This window comes from Phaseolus vulgaris, chromosome 4 (assembly GCF_000499845.2).
Source record: "Phaseolus vulgaris cultivar G19833 chromosome 4, P. vulgaris v2.0, whole genome shotgun sequence".
Classification (NCBI taxonomy): Eukaryota; Viridiplantae; Streptophyta; class Magnoliopsida; order Fabales; family Fabaceae; genus Phaseolus; species Phaseolus vulgaris.
Window position 1 is genome coordinate 41,881,366 of NC_023756.2, and position 21,791 is coordinate 41,903,156.

The following is a 21,791-nucleotide window of genomic DNA, read 5'->3' on the forward strand; positions in this document are numbered from 1 at the left end:
TTTACACTTCCTTTTTTATTACATACTTCCTTTATTAGTTTCGTTTTTAGGATACTCTCTTTTCGAATGTACCTTCTAGTACACATTTCTATTTTGTTGCATTTTAGAAAGCAATTATAAATTAATTTTTTCATTTCCACGTTTCCAAAATGTTAAAAAAGTATTAATTTTAGGCACATTCTACATTATTCTTTCTAGAACACATTTTATTTTCTTAATTTGCACAATAATTTTCAGAATATAAAAAATGAAAAGAGTATTTCAAAACGTACTTTTCAAAATGGAAAGAGAATATGTTAAAAAGTACTTATTAAAATACAGTTACCATGAAATAAAAAAAAAAAAGAGAAAATAATGGCAAACATGTCATTTTAATAAAAGAATTAAAATAGGAGTGCCGTTAGCAAAAGAGGGTAGTCTAAATAGCAGGAGCCAAATTCAAACCCTATTTCCAGCACCAGTTTGCAGTTCATAGGCCCTGTTTCTCTCTCTTTCTCCTAGAAAAGCAATCTTGCTCTATAGGAGAACTATATGTAGAAAGAACATATATAAACAACAAATGCTACTTTAGTTGTTTGCATTCAAGAAAATTTTGAAACTATATACTTGGTCTTAGTCTTATAAATACTTAAATGGTATTGAGTTTTTTTGTATGAAAAATAAAATGATTCAAACTTTTACTCTTTATCTCTTATTATTTTTTTTATATTCTAAAAAAATAAATAAAAAATTATTAAATAAAAAATAATTTTAAAAATAAAAAATAATTAATTATTATATTAAATAAATTAAATACCATTTTATAAAGTAATTTAAATTCAAAATTAATTTTTATTAATCTTTTAAAAATTAATTTAAGATCTAAAATAATTAATAACTAATGTTAGATAACAATTTAAAAACTAATTTATAAAGTTTTATTAATAATAAAAACTACTTCAAATATTAATAATTTTTTAATTTATAAAATAGTATCTAATTTAATTAATATAATAAGAAAAAATTTAATTTATATTTAAGGATTACTTTGTAAAATATGCATTTTAAAAATATACTAAAAAGTATAGAGGACAATTATCTATAATCTATCATTCACAAAGCATGACCAATGAAGATAACATAACACTTTCCAAATAATTATAATATTGTGAGAGAAAAAATTTCTTAATAAAATCTTATTCTCATCAAATCCTTTCGAGCATTATGCACTTGAAATGAAATCTATGGAGTTAAAGTAGTTGTAAGTTGAAATGCTCCCTGTTCCTCTCTTCCACAAAAGGAGAATTTTCTTCTCTTTCTACCCCTTTTTCACCTAATAAATATTAAATACACGTAAAACATTCAAGAAGATTCGTTCTGAGAAAAATAAATACGATGTTGTAGCCCCTAACAACATTGAAAAGGTCATATATAGAATTGCGTATATAGACTCATAGCCCCCCAATAGATTCTAGACCAGAAAACCTAGTCCTGTGTCTTTTACCCACACCTACATAACATTAAATGGTCTGAAAAGATACCTTCAATTCTCACAATTTTAGTTAATGTCAATCTCATTTTCTCAAACAGGAAGAAGATGCATATTAAATATAATAAAAAACAAATAAATTATATCACTTTATACACATCACTTGGTACTTTTCTTAGCTTGGATAGTATCAATTTTGTCATTTTCTTCATCTCCATTTCTGTTACTCAAAATTATGATCTCTTCTCCTAAGTGCTGCCTACACCATTCTTGAGCCATTCCACCACCTCTTTCATGTTAGGTCTCTTATCCGCGCTGGTATCAGTGCATCTAAGAGCTATTGTGATCACATTTTTCAGTTGCTGCAAATCAAATTTGCCCTTCAATTTTGGATCTGCAATGTTGCTGAAGAGACCTTTGTTGACATATGGTGTGGCCCATTGAACGATATCCCTTTTCACTCCTCCAGGAAATTTCTCAATTGGTTTCTTGGCACTGATAATCTCCAACAGTAAAATTCCAAAGCTGTAGACATCACAGCTCTCAGAAACTTTTCCCCACATGGCATATTCTGGTGCCAAATATCCTAGGGTGCCTTTAACCTTTGTGGTAAGATGGGTCACACCATCTGGTACCAGCTTTGCAAAACCAAAATCAGCAACCTTGGATTGGAATTCAGAGTCCAGAAGAACATTACTCGCCTTTATATCTCTATGTATGATGTGAGGAGTTGACTCATGGTGCAAATACCTTATCCAAAAACAAACAGATATTGACAAAGATCAATTATTCAAGTATATAGTAATCTTAAATGATGCACGAATGAAAAATGTTCATATGGAAGCATATATATATAGTTTTGGTACAGAAATAACCACTCTTGAAAGCAAGCCAAAAAATACTCAGTTTCAAAAGATAACTTGCAGGAATCTTTACCATGTCTTTTTTATCATATTATTCTATGTTTCTTTATGTTATTTTCACCATATACATATTATTCTCTATTTTATTTATATTACTTTCTCTATATTATTACTTAATGTATTTTTTCTGTTAAAAATCCTACATTAATTAGATTTATAACTATATATATGGAGAAGATAAACTTACACTAAACCTTCAGCAGCTCCAATTGCTATGCTCATTCTTCTTGGCCAATCTAACTGACATTCCTTAGCAAGTGGACCATGCAAATGTGTGAGCAAGCTATGATTAGGCATGTAATCATACACAATTAACCTTTCATCTCCTCCTGCATAGAATCCCCTCAATCCCAACAAATTCTTATGCCTCACTCTTCCTAATACTTCCACTTCCACTGCAAACTCCATTTCTGCCTTAGCAGTCATTGTCTTCAATCGCTTCACTGCAATCTGAAAGTTTCAAAATCTATATGCATCAGTTCATATCTCAAAGAAAAATGATATGCAAATTTAAGTTGTGCATGCAAAAGAAAATACGCATGCTTAAACTTTTTATTCACTTATATACTATTAAAGTTCTTATAATTTCCACCTACCTATAAATTATGACAATTTTTATCTCTAGTCAAGTTAAAATTAAGGACTAAAAGATATTATTATAAGTATAATTGCCTGAACGCCTTTACTTGTTCGACCAAAATAAACACTTCCAAATCCACCCTCTCCAATCTTATTATCTTGATGAAAGTTGTTTGTTGCTCTAAGCAACTCCTTCAAGGTATACATTTCCCATGGATAACCCCTACTGTTCTTCTTCTTAGCAATCCTGATATAACAAAAAGGAAAAAACAAACAAATATATGAAATAAAATTATTATAATTCACGAATTTGTGAGCATGAAGATTAAGCAGATATAAGAAGTTTGACGAAAACCATACTGAATTTTGCTTTGCCCTTCATCTAAGAGGAAACAACAGTATTGTTTGAAGTTCATTTTTTGAGGAGGAATCTTTAGAATCCTACTTCACTTTGACAGAAGAGAAAGTTGGAAGGGTTGAAGGGATTGAAGATAAAACAAAATGAAAGATAGGCTCAACTCAGACCCTGCAAGAAAGAAGCATAATTTAAACCGGCATATGCAAAGAAGACACAAGATGTTTATGGTATCGACAAGGGACTACCTTGGAAGTCAAGGACTTTGAAGGTTAATATAATGGTGTATACGCAAGCAAATTCAGTGTTATTTTATGCCTTAAATTTTGGCATATGCCATTGTTTGCTAGCCTCGTTAAGCTTCCTTTTTCATTGGAAATGTCACACATTTTATATAAGTTTTGGGATAAACAACTCAACTCAATGCTAATCTGAGCTTAATTATTACAATACACCAATTAGTCTTACTTCTTGCATAGATAAATTGATGGTCCTATTAGAGCTTGATTTAGATGATTTTAACCAATGGAAAGTGATGCTGTCACTGCCATCCCCACTTTTTATCAACGGCTAAAATTTGGCAATGGAAGCAAATTCCATGGTTGGTGTAAACTATAAGAAGATTTTTAATTCTGTAAACTTTTTGGTTTCTTTCAGTTGACAGAATGTCTTAATCAAGCTCAAGTATATGAGCTGTTACCCTTTCACATCATGGAATTGAAAAAGAAACTCTTAAGCATATAAGGGAGCCTAAAAGGCCATTACATGATAAATCATGTGGAAATTCCAGAAAAGTCTTCTATAGCCATTTTTCCTAGAAAGATTAAGTATAGAAACATCTATCACAGAATATTCACTTTTAATCATTAATATATTTTTCCACCCCCATATATTAATATATATATATATATATATATATATATACTACAAAAAAATTCATAAAATAAAAACTAATTTTAGAGACATAAAATAATGAGTAGTTATAGTGACTAAATTAGAGACTATTGAGACTAAAAACACTTTTGGTTTCTAAATTTTGTTAAATAATTTCTCAATTAGTATCTAATTAGCTACTAAGATTTTAACTACTAATTATTTAAATTTTAAATTTGGTAGCAAAAATCTTGATAGCTAGGGAGATATCAATTTAGAAATCATTTAACAATACTAAAAACTATTTTAAAAATCAAAAGTTTTTTTAGTTTCTAAAATGATCTCTTATTTAATCAGTATATCAACTAATTATTTTTTGTCCCTAAAATTCGTTTATATTTCATGATTTTCTTGTAGTGATATATAGAGAAAAAAAATGACGTCTTTGGTTTAGCTATTATTAACACCTCGCATGCGTCTAATCCAAAGTTGAGTCCTTGACCCCTTAATTCCTTTGCCATTTGATTAGGTTTTCCCATTCATTATTCACATGAATTGTTTGAATCATATTTACATGCAGACTTAAATGTTTTAAATTCTTTTAACATTTAGTTCTTAAGTTTTTTATTTATCTCTCATTTATTAGAATGTTTCAAATAACGTTATTATTATTATGATATTAAAAACTAAATGAAAGAGAAGAATATATATATATATATATATATATATATATATATATTATTCATCTTATATTTCCTTTTTCTTATTTCTTTTATTATTATAGAGATTTTTGTAAAAGTAAGAAATAGTACAAGAAATATTGTTTCTACAAATAAATTAATGTCTCTAAGTTAAGTTTAAAGAACTATTCACTAAAATAATTTGAGACTAAATTAAAATCTGAATTCAAAGTAAATAAAATATCAGTCATTAGTTTTGGAGACTGGTTAATGACTAATTTAGAAAGTTGTTCAGTAACAATAAAATATAATTTAAAAACTAGTAATCCTTATTTCTAAAACAGTTCCCAATAAATTTATTGACAGAATATTTTGTGTCTTTAAATTTCTTGTAGAAAAATGAAAATATATTAATCAATTATGAATTATAATTATAACACTACAACAAAATCATGACATTGATTACTATAGTTATCAATTTGGTAGCAAAAACCTTGGTTGTTAATTATACATCAATTTATAAATTATTTAAAAATAATATAAACTAATTTAGAAATCAAAATTTATTTAGTCTTTGATTTCTAATTTAGTCACTGTAGCAACTAATTATTTTTTGTCTCTAAAAATTGATTTCTATTTCATGATATTCTTGTAGTGTAAGAAATGTTTTGATTAATCTTGAAGTGGTATTTGTCAACCGGGTAAATTGGAAGTAGAGTAAAATAAAACTATCTTTGTAGCTGCATGTGGGAGGTACAACTTCAGTAATAGCCACTACAAGAAAATCATAAAATAAAAACTAATTTTAGAGACCAAATATAATTAGTTGTTATAGTGATTAAATTATAGACTATTTTAGAAACTAAAAAAAAATGATTTCTAAATTACTTTTTATTATTGTTAAATAGTTTCTAAATTGATATTTTTTTTTTCAATCGGCAATAAAAAAATAAATAAATGGGAACCACTTCAGGGGTGGTTCAACCCTTATACACGGTACACCAGCAACAAATTCAGCCAAAATCCTACAAAACTAACTAAAAATCCTTGCCCTTACTACACCTAGCAATCTTCAAGAAACCAACCTCATGCACACCACAGGTTCCAAACACCAATCTGAAAAGGAAAATGAAGCTAAACAAATTTTTGCAGAAAGCCAAGACCAAACATTTACTTTAAAGGAAACTGATATCTTATTGAAACATAACTACGACTATTATAAAGCCTTTACAAAACAGAAATCACAGAATTAGCTCATACAAAATAGCTACTTTAAACAAACAGAAAACTACTCCCTATTAATCAGCTATAACGTTACTCCAACAAATTCTTCCTCGTAAACTGAAGTATGCTGAAACAATATCAGTTTACTCAAGTTGTCGAACTCTAAGCATGCTTTTGAATTTCACAAATTGAACTAGCTTAATTGTTTTAGTCATTATGTATGCTACTTGATCTTCAGTTCCACAAAACACTAACTCACAGTCCCATTAGTTGACAAATTACGCAAGTAATGGTACCTGACATCAATATGTTTTGTCCTTTGATGCATAACTGGATTCTTGGACAATTTTATTGCTGAACTACTGTCACACATGATATCGATACACTCGTTGCTTAGAACACCTAGCTCCTTCAGAATTCTCGTAAGCCAAACTCCATGACATGCACTTGCAGTGGCAGCCACATATTCAGCTTCTGTAGATGATAGTGTTACAATTCCCTGCTTCCTTGAACTCCAACATATTGCTGCTCCATTTAGAAAGAAAACATAGCCTGAAGTGCTCTTCCTGTCGTCAATATCTCGCGCATAATCTTTGTCTGTGTATCCCAACAGATTTACATCCTTACTCCATTTGTAATAAACTCCAACATCTAATGTACCTTTTAAATATTTCAGTACCCTTTTAGAAAACCACAAACATTAAATCGGGACGAGTTACCGTGAGGTACATTAAGCATCCTACTAGTTGTTTGTACAATGTTGCATCGACACTTTTATCGCCTGATTTTGACAAGAAGGTGCCAGGGACTATCAGATTCTTTACTGCATACAATCCGACATATTGAACCTTTCCAAAACTTCCTTAGCATACTTCTTTTGGCACAAATGAATTCCTCCTTCACTTTGATAAACCTCAACTCCAAGGAAGAACTTCATTTTTCCTAAGTCTGTCATCTCAAACTCCTGTTGCATTGATAACTTGAAACATTTGCACATATTCACATCATCTCCTGTTTAAATCAAATCATCAACGTAGAGGCATACCAACAATAATTTTCTTCCAATTCCCTTCAAGAACAAGGTGTGATCATAATTACTTTTCTCAAATCCTTCCTTCTTGAAATAGCTCTCGATTTTGCTGAATCAGGCCCTCGGTGCTTGTTTCAGGCCGTAAAGAGCTTTCCTCAGTCGATAAACCTTGTTCTCTTCTCCTGTTTTGACAAAACCTTCAGGCTGATCAACATATACCTCCTCGTTTAATTCGCCGTATAGAAAAGCACTTTTGACATCAAGTTGATAGATGCACCATCCACGTTGTGCTGCTACTGCCACCAGAATTCTGATTGTATCCCATCGAGCTACTAGTGCATAAACTTCATTGTAATCTACTCCAGCCTTCTGCGAGTATCCCTTAGCGACAAGTCTCGCTTTACATTTGTCTACTTTACCTTCTTCATTTAGTTTCGTCTTAAAAACCCATTTGACACCGATTTTCTTTGCTTGATGCGGCAATGTCACAAGCTCCCATGTCTGATTTCTTTCAATAGCCTGTATTCCAAGCTCCTTTGCCTCCTGCCACTTTTTTTTTCTTTTACTGCTTCTTCAAAGTTCACAGGATCATCATTGGAGATGTGAAAAGCAAACTCCTCATCGACTTCTTCTACAGATAAGTGTTCACCTGTTTCATAATCGCGCATCCAAATTGGCATTCTCCTTTGTCTTGTTTGTTGTGGCAATGCTGGAGAAGATTCATTCATTTCTTGGATTTCTTCAAACTTGTCATTTGCTTCTTCATGTGAATCTCCTTCTCCATCAGTCTCTCCTCCTTCCGACTCTTCTGCAACAATGTTATCATCATCTCCCCAAGTCAACACATCCTGTTCTGCATTGTTTGTACTTGAATTCCAGTCCCATTTTGCACCTTCTTCAAATATCACATCTCTGCTCACAATTACCCTGTTTGTTGCTGGATCATACAGGCGATAGGCCTTAGATTCATCACTAACTCCAAGTAAGACACATTTCAGACTTCGATCATCAAGTTTGGTTCTTTTCTGTTCAGGAATATGAACATGTGCAATTGAGCCAAACATTCTGAAGTATTCTACATTTGGTTTTATGCCCGACCACTTCTCTTCTGGAACCATGTCCTTGATTGCCTTTGTGTAACTGCGATTCAGAACATGAGCTGTCCATCTAGCTACTTCTGGCCACAACTTCTTCGACATTTCTTTCTCAGATAAGAGACACCGTACCATGTTCATGATGGTCTGGTTCCTTCTTTCTGCAATTCCGTTTTGCTGGGGAGTGTAAGCAGTTGTTAGTTGTCGCTTGATCCCGTTATCTTTGCAGAAATTGTTGAATTCATTTGACGTAAATTCTCCTCCTCGATCAGTTCTGAGTCCATGTATGGCTGTTTTTGCTTCATTTTCAACAAGATTTTTGAAGTTTTTGAATGTTTCAAAGGCTTCTGATTTATCTGCAAGAAAATATATCCAAGTTTTGCGAGAAAAATCATCTACAAGCACCAGCAAGTACCTCTTACCACTATGAGAAGTTGGAGTGATGGGTCCACAAAGATCTCCATGAATCAATTCCAGTTTGTTTGATGCTCTCCATTTGCTTTTCTTTGGAAATTTGTGTCGTTGTTGCTTCCCAATATTGCATACCGTGCAAACTTTGACAACTTCCTTTAATTTGGGTAATCCTTCCACCATTTGTTTTTGCTGCATGATTTGAATAGATTTACTATTCAAATGCCCATATCTCTTGTGCCACAAGGCCTCCAAGTCTTCATCTTCTATTTTCAAACATTTGTCAACTAGTGGCTTCATCTTTGCATGAATTAGGAACATGCGGTTTGCTGTCATTTGTGTGTTCATTATTAGACCCTTTTGTTGATGATAGATTTTGCAGGTTCCTTCTTTAATTAAGATCACCAAGCGCTTCTCCTGTAGCTGCCCTATGCTTAGCAAGTTGTTGGTGAGATTTGGAACATAGTAGACATTTGTCACTGTTTGCATCATACCTTCAACTTCGAATCTGACATTGCCTTTTCCCTCAACTGCCAATTTTGAGCTATTTCCCAACCTGACAGTGCGTTTGAAACTTTTGTCAACCTCAACGAACCATGTTTTGTCTCCTGTCATATGATTTGAGCACTCGGAATCGAGAAACCAAATGTCTTCGCCTTCAACAATACCTTTCTTTGTATAGGCCATCAAAAGCAGTTCTTGCTCCTTGCCAAATTCAGCATAGTTGACAGCTTCTTTTTCTAAGCCCGGACATTCAAATTGGTAATGTCCTTGCTTTCCACATCGAAAATAGTTGATGGCTGACCGGTTCACAAAAGATCTACCTCTTCCCCGTCCTCTAGAATAACCTCTTCCTCTCTGTGATGGCCATCTGCCTCTTCCTTGTCCATACTTTGGTACATTCTCCACCTGTAGGACCTGCTCTTCACTCCTCTTATCGATCACCTTTTGTTCATGTACAAGCAAAGATGCTTGTAATTCATCGACTGTTAATTTGTCAATGTCCTTGAATTCTTCAATTGAGCATACTACGAAGTTGAATTTTTCGGTGAGACTTCGAAGTATTTTCTCAACAATTTTAACATCCGGCATATCTTATCCGCAATTCCTCATGTCATTAGCAATAGACATGACTCTTGTAAAATACTCAGAGACTCCTTCTCCTGCTTTCATCTCTAAGGTTTCGAAAATTCTGCAAAGCCGTTGTAGTTGGGCTCACTTTACTCTAGCATTTCCTTGATACTTGAGTTTCATTGAATCCCACAATTGCTTGGCAGTATCCTTTTGAATAATGGTTTTCACAATTGCTTTGAGATCTTTGAGCCTTGCTTCGCCGATTGTCTTTTGCTGGGTTACGTTGAGTGCTTCGTTTCCCTTTGGTTCCTCGAAACCAGATTGAATAACACTCCAATATTCCTTGGAACGTAGTAGATTTTCCATGACCAAACTCCAATGGTCGTAGTCTCCATCGAATTTAAGAACACATTGTGTAGCAAAGCTTCCTGAATCACTTGTCATCTGCTCAGTGTTTTTCCTCTCAAACACTCAATGTATTTCTTCTTTCAGCTCCTTTACTGCTCTGATACCAAATAAAGGAAACTGATATCTTATTGAAACATAACTACGACTATTGTAAAGCCTTTACAAAACAGAAATCACAGAATTAGCTCCTACAAGATAGCTACTTTAAATAAACAGAAAACTACTCCCTATTAATCAGCTATTAATAAGCTATAACGTTACTCCAACATACTTGCACCAAAGCAAATACTTCAGACGCATCTTTTGAAGACAATAGAATTCCTATAATTCCAGATTTCGCTTACCACCCCTACCCAGATTGTGATCCAAACGTTATTAACCAACTCCGAAGAAAAACTCATCCTGAATTGATCAAAGTTAGACTTCGACTCAATGTGGGACACAAACGAAACCCTGAGCCATCTAAAGCATAAACACCAAACTTGCCAAGCAAAAATGCAATAGAAGAACAAATGTTTGCAAGATTCCTCCTCCTTCCCACATAAACAACACAACAAGCTTTCTACCAACACTCCTCTTCTACTCAGATTAACTCTAGTAGCGAGCTTGTTTTCCATCATCCTCCAAGGCGTAAGCACTGCAGAGGGTATAGCCTTACACCTCCACAACTTACAAAAAACCGGAGAAGAATCCGCCTCTTTGTCCTTCCTAACAAGATTGTAGGCAGATTTAACTGAAAAAGTTTGGATACCCCCAACCTTCCAAATCCAACTATCATCCTCTCCCGAGGCGATCCTAGCCTCGAGTAGAAGCAAACTCAACTGATCCGCCATAGACTTCTCCCAGTCAAAAAACAGTCTTCTCCAAAATAGTTGCCAAACCCAAATGCCATTAGACCAAAAACCAAGCTCTGCTAACTTTGCATCTTTGTCAGAACTAATAGTCACTATAACAACTAATTATTTTTTGTCTCTAAAATTGATTTTTTTTCATGATTTTCTTGTATTGAACATAGGTAAAGAAAGTAATTATATTTTTTGTTCAATTTTTTTATAACCTAAAACACATGGCTAACTTGTTAAGCCACCCACATTACGAAAATATGAGACATGTTGAATATATATATATATATATATATATATATATATATGATTAATTATTTAATTACGAAAACAATGGCTTTCGGCTCCTACGAATGCCAAAGTAAATTAGGGTTACAAGTAAAAGTCAGACACTGTCTCCTTCCGAAACATAGAGAAGAGATACTCTTTATGAATGGTTTATTTATTTATAACTTTACTTTAGTTATCAAATTTAACCTCTTCAAAATATTATCTATAGTATGAGAGCTACTGCAACTTCACAATATAATAAATATTTCATGAACACGAAGATTTATTAGAAATATAATTTGACAAACATATGAAGTAATTATCTGTAGTCGTTATCATTTTCGTCATTTTGTTCTTCTCAATTCTTATAGTCCGAATTGGAATATCCTTTCTTCTCTAACCCATTCCTGCCCCTTCATCCGTTCATCTGATATATAGCTATAACAGTCACAAAATTGTTGCTACAAATTGAATTTCCCCTTCCAAATTTGGATGTATAAAATATTATATGTAATCCTTTAAATATTTTATAAATTTATGTCTAACCTAACTTTACACAACAAATGAGATCTATATTGAACTTATATAATAAGTTTACTTTTACTATAACATTAAATTAAACAACTTTAAAAATAAAAAATATTAATATTAACCAAACGAACGCCAAATTAAAAAACTTTAAAATAAAAACACTAACCTCGATCAAATGATCATTAAATTAAATAAATTTTGAAATAAAAAATATTAACATATTAAATAAATTTCACAACAAAAAATATTAGCACGAGTTAAGTTTATATTAAATTAAATAAATTTTAAAAAAATATTTATATGAGTAATCATCAAATTAAATAAATTTTGAGAAAGCAGTATTAGTATTGGCAAAACTGTCGTTAAATTAAATATTTTTTAAAATAAAAAAAAATCAATGCTCAAATTAAATAAATTTAAAATTAAAAGATATTAAGGTAAGTCAAATCGATACTAAATTAAAAAAATTTAAAATAAAAAATTTTAGTGTGAGCGAAACAGACGTTAAAATAAATATTATGATGAGATGAAGCACATAAATGTTTTGGAAAATTGATGTAACCACAAAATTTCGCCGTATAACATTATTATATGGCTAGTAAAAAATAAAAAAATATTAACGTGAATTAAACATACTCCAAATTAAATAAATTCTAAAATAAAAAATAAAATTCTAAAATAAAAAATATTAGTATAAATTAAGTTGAGATAAATTAAATCAATTTTAAAATAAAAAAAAGCATTAAATCCTTAATATGGCTATTTTTTTTCTTGCACACATCTTGAAAAAAAATAAAGAAAAAGTTAATTTTCTCATATACTTCTTTTCTTCATTCACTTACTCATCCCAATAACCACTCTTTTTTTCTTCATAGATTCATCCTCTCTTCTTTTCATCTCTAAGTTAAACAACCTAATTGTTTATTTGTATGAAAATTTACAATTTGTAGAAAATAATAAAAAGTAGGAAGGACTTTTGAGAAGCCTTAGATGGAAATAACAAAAGTAGTTAGTTATTATAATGAGAATGAGAGCTTATTTATTTGCAGTCAAGGAAAATATAATAATAAAAATATTTTTTTAATATATCAAATATTTGTCCATTCTTTTCCCCCAAAAGAGATGGAAAAATAGATGCTGACGTTAAAAACGTGTGTTAATAATTATCATTGGTACAAATGGCTTCTATTAGTGTCTTTATTCTTTTAATTAAAATATGATGATGATACTTTCCGTAAGAAACTTTTGGAATATTCTCTCTCTCTATATATATAAATTCTACTCATATGGTTTACCAAATGCAGAAGGTATCAATGTTGAACTTTTCTCTGCATCTATAAAATATAATGACAAATATAATATATAGTTATTGGGTTAAAGGGAAAGGCCAATAGAAAAACTCATGATAAAAGAAATTTATGACCTCTTCTTGCTTCAACTCCAATAAGAACAAAAACTTTATAATTCCAAATTTTATAATACCCTTTAGCACTTAGTTTTAAATTTAATTAAACTCTTTCATATGCTTCAAACAAAGTTGATCTGAAAAATTGTTTTATTTGATTATGTGTGATTAGCTAATGCTTTTTAGTCTTTTAAGATAAAAAAAGGGAAAGTAAAGACTATATCTAGCAATAAAGTATATTTAGTTCTAGAGAATTTATTTCATATTATAAGGGCTACATTTTTTGGTATAGTATATTTAAAAAATTATAATGAATACCATATGGGGGTGCTTTTGTAACTAATTGAACCGTTCTCATTATTTTTTTTAAAAAATAATATTTTGTTTTATTTTAATTTATGTATATTTGCTTTCTGCATCTCCATGGTTCGAAGCTTCACGTTCATGGAAATAGTGAAATGTTAAAAGTAATTTCAGTTCAGATTTATAAAAGAATCTTATTTTGAATTGGGTAATAATTGGGGAATATTCTAAATTATACGGTCTAAAATTTATTTTGAAGTTGTGTATATTCTGAAAATACATTGTAAAATGCATCCAAAAGTAAATAGGCCCATCAACTAATTGGGGTGCGGAATGCAATGGCCTTGTCCTTGTAGTGCAATATCTCTTGGAAGCCCAAAGAAAGATTAAAGCTATATTTTATCCAAAAATAAACAGACCTAATAACGGGCAAATTCTACCTGCACCTCGATTGATTCTCCTGCACCTCCATACGTAAATGTGAATATATATTTCTGTCTTTTTAAAAAAAAAAAATTAAAAACCGTACTTGTCTCTTAAACTACTATCAGGCCATCGAGAATGAGCCATAAACTACATCCACCACAATAAACCACAACCTTCGAACTAAAGAAGAACTCATCCACATCTAGGATACAAAATCCCTAATATATACTGTAAAGGGTACATTCGGTTTTTAAAAGTTATCTGGAGGTGCAGCAAAAATCAAAGGAGGTGCAGGAGAATTTGTCTATTAAGTTCAGAAGCCACCTTACTTTAGGCCCAATTAGTATTGGGTCTAGTTTATAAAACAAAGGCTGCTTCTTCCTGCACCTCCATACCTTCTTCTCTCACCTCCACAGATTTTCGTATTTCCAAAAATGCCTCTCTGTAATATTCCGGATTACATAACTTCTGGATTATATAATCTGGAAGTCTTTTTTCATATGCATGATTATTTTCTGGATTACATAATCCGGAAGTTAAAACTTCCGGATTATGTAATTCGGAAGTCTTTTTTCAAATGCGTTTCTGGAGTACATAATCCGGAAGTTATTCTATGGTGGCTCAAGAAGGATAAAAATGTATTTTCATATTGTGTATGGAGATGCCAGAAGAAGATATGGAGGTGCAGGAAGAAACAGTCTAAAACAAAACACACAAGCACAATGAACATAAATCTATAGTTTGCTTTGTATCGCTGTTCATCTACGTGTAAAGTACGAACTGTCGTAGTATATTATTTTGCTTTTTCAATGATTTTATTGCAATATTCTATATATTGTTTTCTTAGTTAATTTTTATTAAAAAGCATTCGGTGTACAGAAGTTTGGCAGGGTGAAATCAAAGGGATGAATCAAGAGAAAAAAAATTGAACACTATGCATATTTACCTATACATTGTTCACAAATAGAAATTTATCAAGTTTTTTATTTTATTATTATTATTATTATTATTATTATTATTATTATTATTATTATTATTATTATTATTATTCAATACAAGTTACATAGAGAGACAGAAGATATAATGATGCAAATGCGAGAAAAACTGGAAAACCATGCTGATTTAAGAATTTTTATATTAACAACCAATTTTTTTTTTTTGTATTGTAAGCATTTAATTTTGAATAGAACGTAAATTAAATAAAAACTAAGTTTGCAGTTAAAAATAATTAATTAATATATTAATTAAATTAAATATTATTTTAAAAACTAAAAAATTATTAGTATCCAAATTAATTTATATTATTAATAAAAAATTTAAATTAATTTTTAAATTGGTATCTAATTAGCTATCAATATTTTAACTATCAATTATTTTAGATTTTAAAATTAGTAGTTAAAACCTTGATAATTAATTAGATTCTGATTAACTAATTAAATATCAATTTAAAAATTAGTTTATAATTTTAGAAATTACTTTTGATATCAATAATTTTTTAATCTATAAAATAATATCTAATTTAGTCAGTAACTAATTATATTTTTTTTATCTAATTTATATTTAATAATTTTTTTATAAACAGTTATTCTAATTCATTTAACTTAACTAAGAAATAGTTATGTTCTCTGGAAAAATAGTCAAAGAAATTTGTCAATTTATATGCACTCTTCCAATAGATTTTGGGAAACAATGTTTACTTTAATCTTTCTATGAACAATTTGGCCACTAAAATGATGGCCAACAATGTTTAACCTACCATTTTTCCCAAAAATATGGGAATCTTTATTTAGTCTTTTAATACATCCACCAGTGATATAACAGTTTTCACTCATTTGATACTGTATTCAAGTCATAGAGCACACACTGCTTCTGTACTACGACCTTGCATGAACACGATCATATATTTAAAGAATATATATTATTTAAGATATTTATGTCTATATAATACTAATACTAATGCTTTAACCTAATGCATATCTGCATATATATATGTTAAAGTGACGAGTTTGCAAGAAGATTCGAGGTGATAAATGGATGATTTTGAAAGGGGCACTGGAACTGTATTCTTTGGACTTTGTTTATTTTAGTATATATATCCCCACCTACTTCTAGGCTTCCCTACATCATATAGTGAACAGATCGTCTTCCATATGCTGTTGAATTAAATACAATCAATGAAGATATATAGTATCAAAGGTGATTGAGATACTCAAATTGGATCAATCCCAAGATCTACGTGGTGGTTGAAAGAGCATTGATCCTGGTCTAAGACACTGTTCCATTAATATGGTAGTGGACCAGTAGGGACTAGCTACCTGCTACGCCTATCTGCTTCTGATTCAGTTTCACGATTTGTGGACCAAACTTATTTCCCTATGTTTTGGACTTACCAGCAAAGTGCACAACAAAATCTGATATGGGTAACCTAATTAATTAGATACCCCATATGACAATTGTGTTAAGGATATTGTTTAGTGCAAGATGGAGAAAACTGTGATGTGTTTTTGAAGGAGGGTCGAATACTAATTGAATGAAGTTCATGGAAAATAATTTTACTTTTGGACCACAACGAAAGGTAGCTCATAATCAAGGAAGATATTGTTTGAATTAGAAATTAGAAACGTATTAGGTTGATTCTATTTGTCTGCTTTAGGGAGATTTTGGATAATTGGAGGATCATACTTAGGACACTACTTTTTTATGACAAGAGTCCATAAACACTGAACATGCGATCGATAATAATGCATTTAAAGCAGTGCAGCGAAGATTAGCCTAGTTGTCATATCTTCCCTTATCATGATTCTGATTAACTCCTGATTAATAAAATAATTGGATAATGTTGGTTTCATATCTGCTAAATATAATTGCTTTGATACACGACCATGTTTTTTGTCGCATAATGGACCCAGGATATTTATGAATGCAATCACTTACATGGGAATGGTTTTGAATTAAATTTTTAACTGTGCAAATTCTGAAAACAAATTATTATTCAATGTCCAACTAAAATGCTTGAGGGAACATTACAGAGGCACTATCTTCTACATTTTTTTGCTTTCATATTCTCTTTTGAAGATAATCGTGTTTGAGAAACAGTTAAACATAAAATATAAATATCTTAAAGACTATTAATTATTGGTTACTTCTATTAGATTCAACTCTTCGGTGTTTACAAGACTTTGCCTACTTCAAAGATCCTATAAAACCTAGCTATATGTCGTTAACATCTTGATTGATCCCTTAAAAACATTGGTTCCACTTGATCACCCACTGTCTCTGGCCAGCTGGAGAATGGGTTGGACCATGCTTATAACGGTTTGTGAGGCGCAATAAAGAGACAGTGAGGGACCAACATATTTAAGATTTAATATATTATATTCTGGTAGGTTCATAGTCTGATATCGTTTATAGAGTTATTCACTTTAAAATTCTGAGAATTCCATCATGATTTAGTCTTTAAAAAATTCTTAGATAATTTAGAGAAGAAGATAGATATAAACTATTATTGATTTCAACTCTTCAACTCTTAATGATGTGAAAATATATTGATACATAACACATGTGTTGGATCACAGGCTGCACCAAGGAGCTAGGAAGGACTAAATAATCCAGTCAGAAAAAATGCAAAACCAGAATCCTCTCAATGGTTATGATTTCTGATTGATTACATATTATTTTTATATACAAACCGCACACAGAATACTCATAAATAATGTAGTTCATATAGGTTATCCATTCAATAATGTAACAAAAAAAAAATATTTATTGCAGAAGGCTAGATTGGCCTATCTATGCGGGGATTCCTTTAGTTGAACAGATTCAATTATAACTTATCGGTTTCAATTAAGTGTTTATTCTTTCTGCAATTAGTGAGTTGCATGAGTTTCTTAAACCAGTTTAAGTTTTATTATATTTCAACACTACTTTTCCTCTTGTTTTTCCTTACTAATTCAGTACTACATGTATGACTTCCGTATCTCAAGTCATGGATTATTCTCATCATGCATCACTAACATTCATGTGTCTATTGTCACTTCTATAAGGTATCTGTGTGAATAATATAAATGAAGCTATCAATTCCATGAGAAATATAGTGTAGAATCTGGCATGCTCTCTTCTTTTCTGTTAAAGATCAAAGTGTTTTTATATATAACCTGATAGAAAAAGGGACTACGTAGAACAATATATTTGATACAAAAAATGCTAGAGTAGAGAGAAACCAAATTTTGACGTAAATAAAGACTCTGCGTTGGATATGTACCAAAATGAAAAACAAAACATAGAATAATGGACACACGTCTATGCCCCAAATCAAATTTTGTCTAAACTATCACTGTCATCATAGCTAATGCAGTTATTGGAAGTGAAAGAAATGAAGAACATTCTAATACTTTATTGCTTTCTTGATGTGCGGAAGAAAATAGCAAGGTTTTAATTAAAATGTAGTTGTATTAAAAGTTTTATCACAATCTTTGATAGAGTGAAAGTTTATAAACAATATGAGCATAAAAACTTGACATTATAAATGCAGTGGCAGGCTCTTAATTAAAACCTTGTTATTGAATACCAACGCGCATGTTTAAATAAAATGATTTGGCTATTTAAAAATGACAATTAAATCAGAAGCGTGCATACAAAACATTGAACATCATTATGAACTCTATCTATATGTTTGGTCTAACTTCCATGGAAAAAGAGATCAATGACCTCGTGGTGTAGTGCATGACCTTCATGAAATTGAATCGTCAACTGCACCAACAACAATGGAAGATAAAGAACAACTTAACAAGTACACTGCTGTATAAATCACTCAAGTTAATCGGTATATATGCAATAAGAATACACCCGAATAAATAATATATTAAATTTTCCCAAGATATTAGCAATTTTCAGGTTCAGGGAAAGTATATCTTGCAAACCTGCAACTGGTTAAATGAGTGTAACCATATTGCTGTTATTTGAATATTCAGAAAATGAAACAAACAAAAAATCTTGTGTGAAGAACACAAAATATTTTACACTAGAATGTTGTGTAACTTCTGCTACTTACTTGAAGATGATAATGCCTCCATAAGCTTTATTTGCAGTTCAGAGTAATCAGTATCAATCATATTAGGATGATTGGGATTCTTCAGATCAGTTTATACAAAACGAATAATGATTATCAGTTTCAAAACTATTACCATAATGCTCAATGACAAATAAATTGACATGGTACCTCTGATTGTATGGTGTGTATGAATCTACCATCTCTTCTGATGGAAGTAGTGCTAACCACGCTAAGTCCTTCTTTATGTAGAATGTCCAATAATCTTGACATGGGAAACACACTTCTCCTGAAGCTATAACTGCACATAATCTCAAGGCCTCCAGGGAAAGGATGAACAAAAACCAAAGGTGGAAGATGATGAGTAGTACAAGAGCTTTCATTCTCAGGACCAGTGCTGCTGAAATTAGACACCTTCAATAAGGCATCCCTCTTTGCTTGCAATTGCTTTACCTTATCTTGAAGGTGGTTGATATAATTCATAGCCTCATGCACATGATCTGAGGCTGAACGCTTTCCCTAATGATGGTCATCAAGAATATGGAATAAAAGCACCCCTAATGACTAGTGTGTTTCAAATTTCAATTACTCTTAAATTACAACTAGAAAGAAGATAAAATTAAAGAAATAAACAGTTCAAAAGACAAGTTGTTTGTGCGTAGAAGGTGCTTACCTTAATATATTCTAAAGGCAGAAGCGATCTAAGGTTGGTGCAGAGTTTTCCCATCTCTTGCCTTCTTTGTCTTTCAGTTTCCTTATGCATCCACTTCTTGTTTTCATCCATTGCAAGCTTATAAAATCTTCTATCTCACCAACAACACAGTGCTAGCTACACCTTCTTCTTGTCCTTTCTCATTTGACGTGTATCAATGCATCAGAGGACCACACAAGATCTGATGATCTTAACACACAGTTAAGCAAGGTGGATAGAAAATTGAAACTGAAAAGACCAAACTATTCATGACTGGGAGTGGAGAGGATTCATCATTGTGTATGCTATCTTTTTGGGGTTGGCGAAGATACCAAAACAAGAAAATCAAGTGTAGTTGATTGTTAGGGTTTGAAACCACTTTCCATTCTCCTTATACGCTAGGATTCTGAAATCCTTCCCTCATAAGATTAGAATCCATCTCATCTGCCATATCTGTACTCATATTTATATTTTCTTTTTCTTTGGTGGGGCACAGTGTTTCCTCTCTTTTTGAATGTGAATAATCATCGACTCTATATTATTTACTTCCATTATATAAGATTTAAGGTATGATTGTTTGGTAGTAACTTAAACTTTACCTTCAAATTGAAAAGGGACAGAATTTTTTTTGTCAAAAAAAGTAGTTGAAACTGATACTAATTTTAAATCAAATTTCATACTCAATTTTAATATTTTTCGTGAAGAATATTGTTTTTAATGAGTTTTAAATGAATTTTTATTTATATTAATATATAAATTTTAACTTTTCCTTTTTTTTCAATATAATTATTCTGCTCCTGATTAACTGAAGTAACCAAGGCTCTTTGATGTTACACAACAGACAATGACGTGGTAGGTTTCATTTGAAGGTAATGCTTAAATCCTTTATTTAGACATCTATCTGAATATATAACATTTTATCGAATTTTTTTCCCTTTCACATTATATTATTTATCGTATAATTGACTACTCATTAATATTTCAGTTAAACGGTCAACTTATTGCTTAGAGAATATATTCTTACAAAAAAGTTTTTGTGATTCCAAATAATCTAGATAATTCTCATCCACATATCTCTCTTACTATTCAGACCCTTAAAATAGAATTGGATGAAGTGTTGTACATTACTGATATTGATCTAATTGTTGCATATATTCTATACTCCCCTTACAATCTTACATGTAAAAACAAAAACAAGTGATTAACACTCTCATCATCGTCTAGCTCGGACATTAAACATAACTTGTTTTTTATCAAAATTCCTGTACAAGTGACTTATCTTTTGTGATGACTAACAATTCTATTACTAAAGACATGTATATGTTTATAGATTAAGACTTCTATCACACTATAAAATGTTTAAATTACACCAATATATTGCATTTTATAAATATTAAAACTAACTCAAGTTATAAACATTAATTTTTTTATTAAATATATTATTTTTAAATCCACCTACCTTTCAAGTTTGGTATTTTTTTTTAAAACTTACTTAACCTACTTGAAAAAAAAAAGATTGTACGTGAAATTTTATAAGCTAGGATAATTGACACATTGAGACTTTTGTATATAGAAAAAGATAAAAAAAGGCTATATATATAATATTTATTAATGACATAATGAAACTATTCTAGCTTCTTTTTTTTTATCAACAAGAAACAACTAAATTAAAACGATCCACTTAAGGGGTGGTCCAACCCTTATACAGAATAAAAATGAACAAAAGTACATCTCCATCTACACACCTACATCATAACGAATCTCCTACTGCCTTCCCCTACATTATCAGCAAAAGTAAGAACATTAAATCGAATACATACATACCAAGGAGAGAACGAAAAATTCAGTGCTGATATCTTTGAAACAATCCAGGACCAAACCTTAAGCTGTGCTAGGGAAAAAACATCAGAATGATCAACCATACCACCCTTAAATAAACAATTATTCCTGTGTCTCCAAATTTCACTAACCAATGTTATCCAAACATTACCCATAATAAGATTAACTGAAGTAGATGCATCTAAGATTTTGAAATGTTCAAAATGTGACCCGGGGATGTTATGATCAACCGAACTCAGTCCTAACCAATCATAACAAAGATTCCAAATCTGCCAAGCAACTCGACATCCAAAGAATAAATGATTTGTTGACTCTTCT

At 31.0% G+C, this 21,791-nt stretch overlaps 1 protein-coding gene and 1 pseudogene across 1 annotated transcript; both read right to left on the reverse strand.

Annotated features, from left to right (window-relative positions):
* Positions 1–1,516: 1,516 nt before the first annotated feature.
* Positions 1,517–3,528, reverse strand: LOC137837708 (PTI1-like tyrosine-protein kinase At3g15890; annotated as a pseudogene).
* Positions 3,529–18,437: 14,909 nt separating this feature from the next.
* Positions 18,438–20,087, reverse strand: LOC137837709 (transcription factor bHLH36-like). The gene is made up of 4 exons (XM_068646811.1): positions 19,617–20,087; positions 19,115–19,462; positions 18,947–19,025; positions 18,438–18,645 (listed from the first exon to the last, which is right to left on the reverse strand). The coding sequence occupies exons 1-4, from the start codon at positions 19,725–19,727 to the stop codon at positions 18,626–18,628; spliced, it is 558 nt and encodes a 185-aa protein (XP_068502912.1). The 5' UTR covers positions 19,728–20,087; the 3' UTR covers positions 18,438–18,625.
* Positions 20,088–21,791: the final 1,704 nt, after the last annotated feature.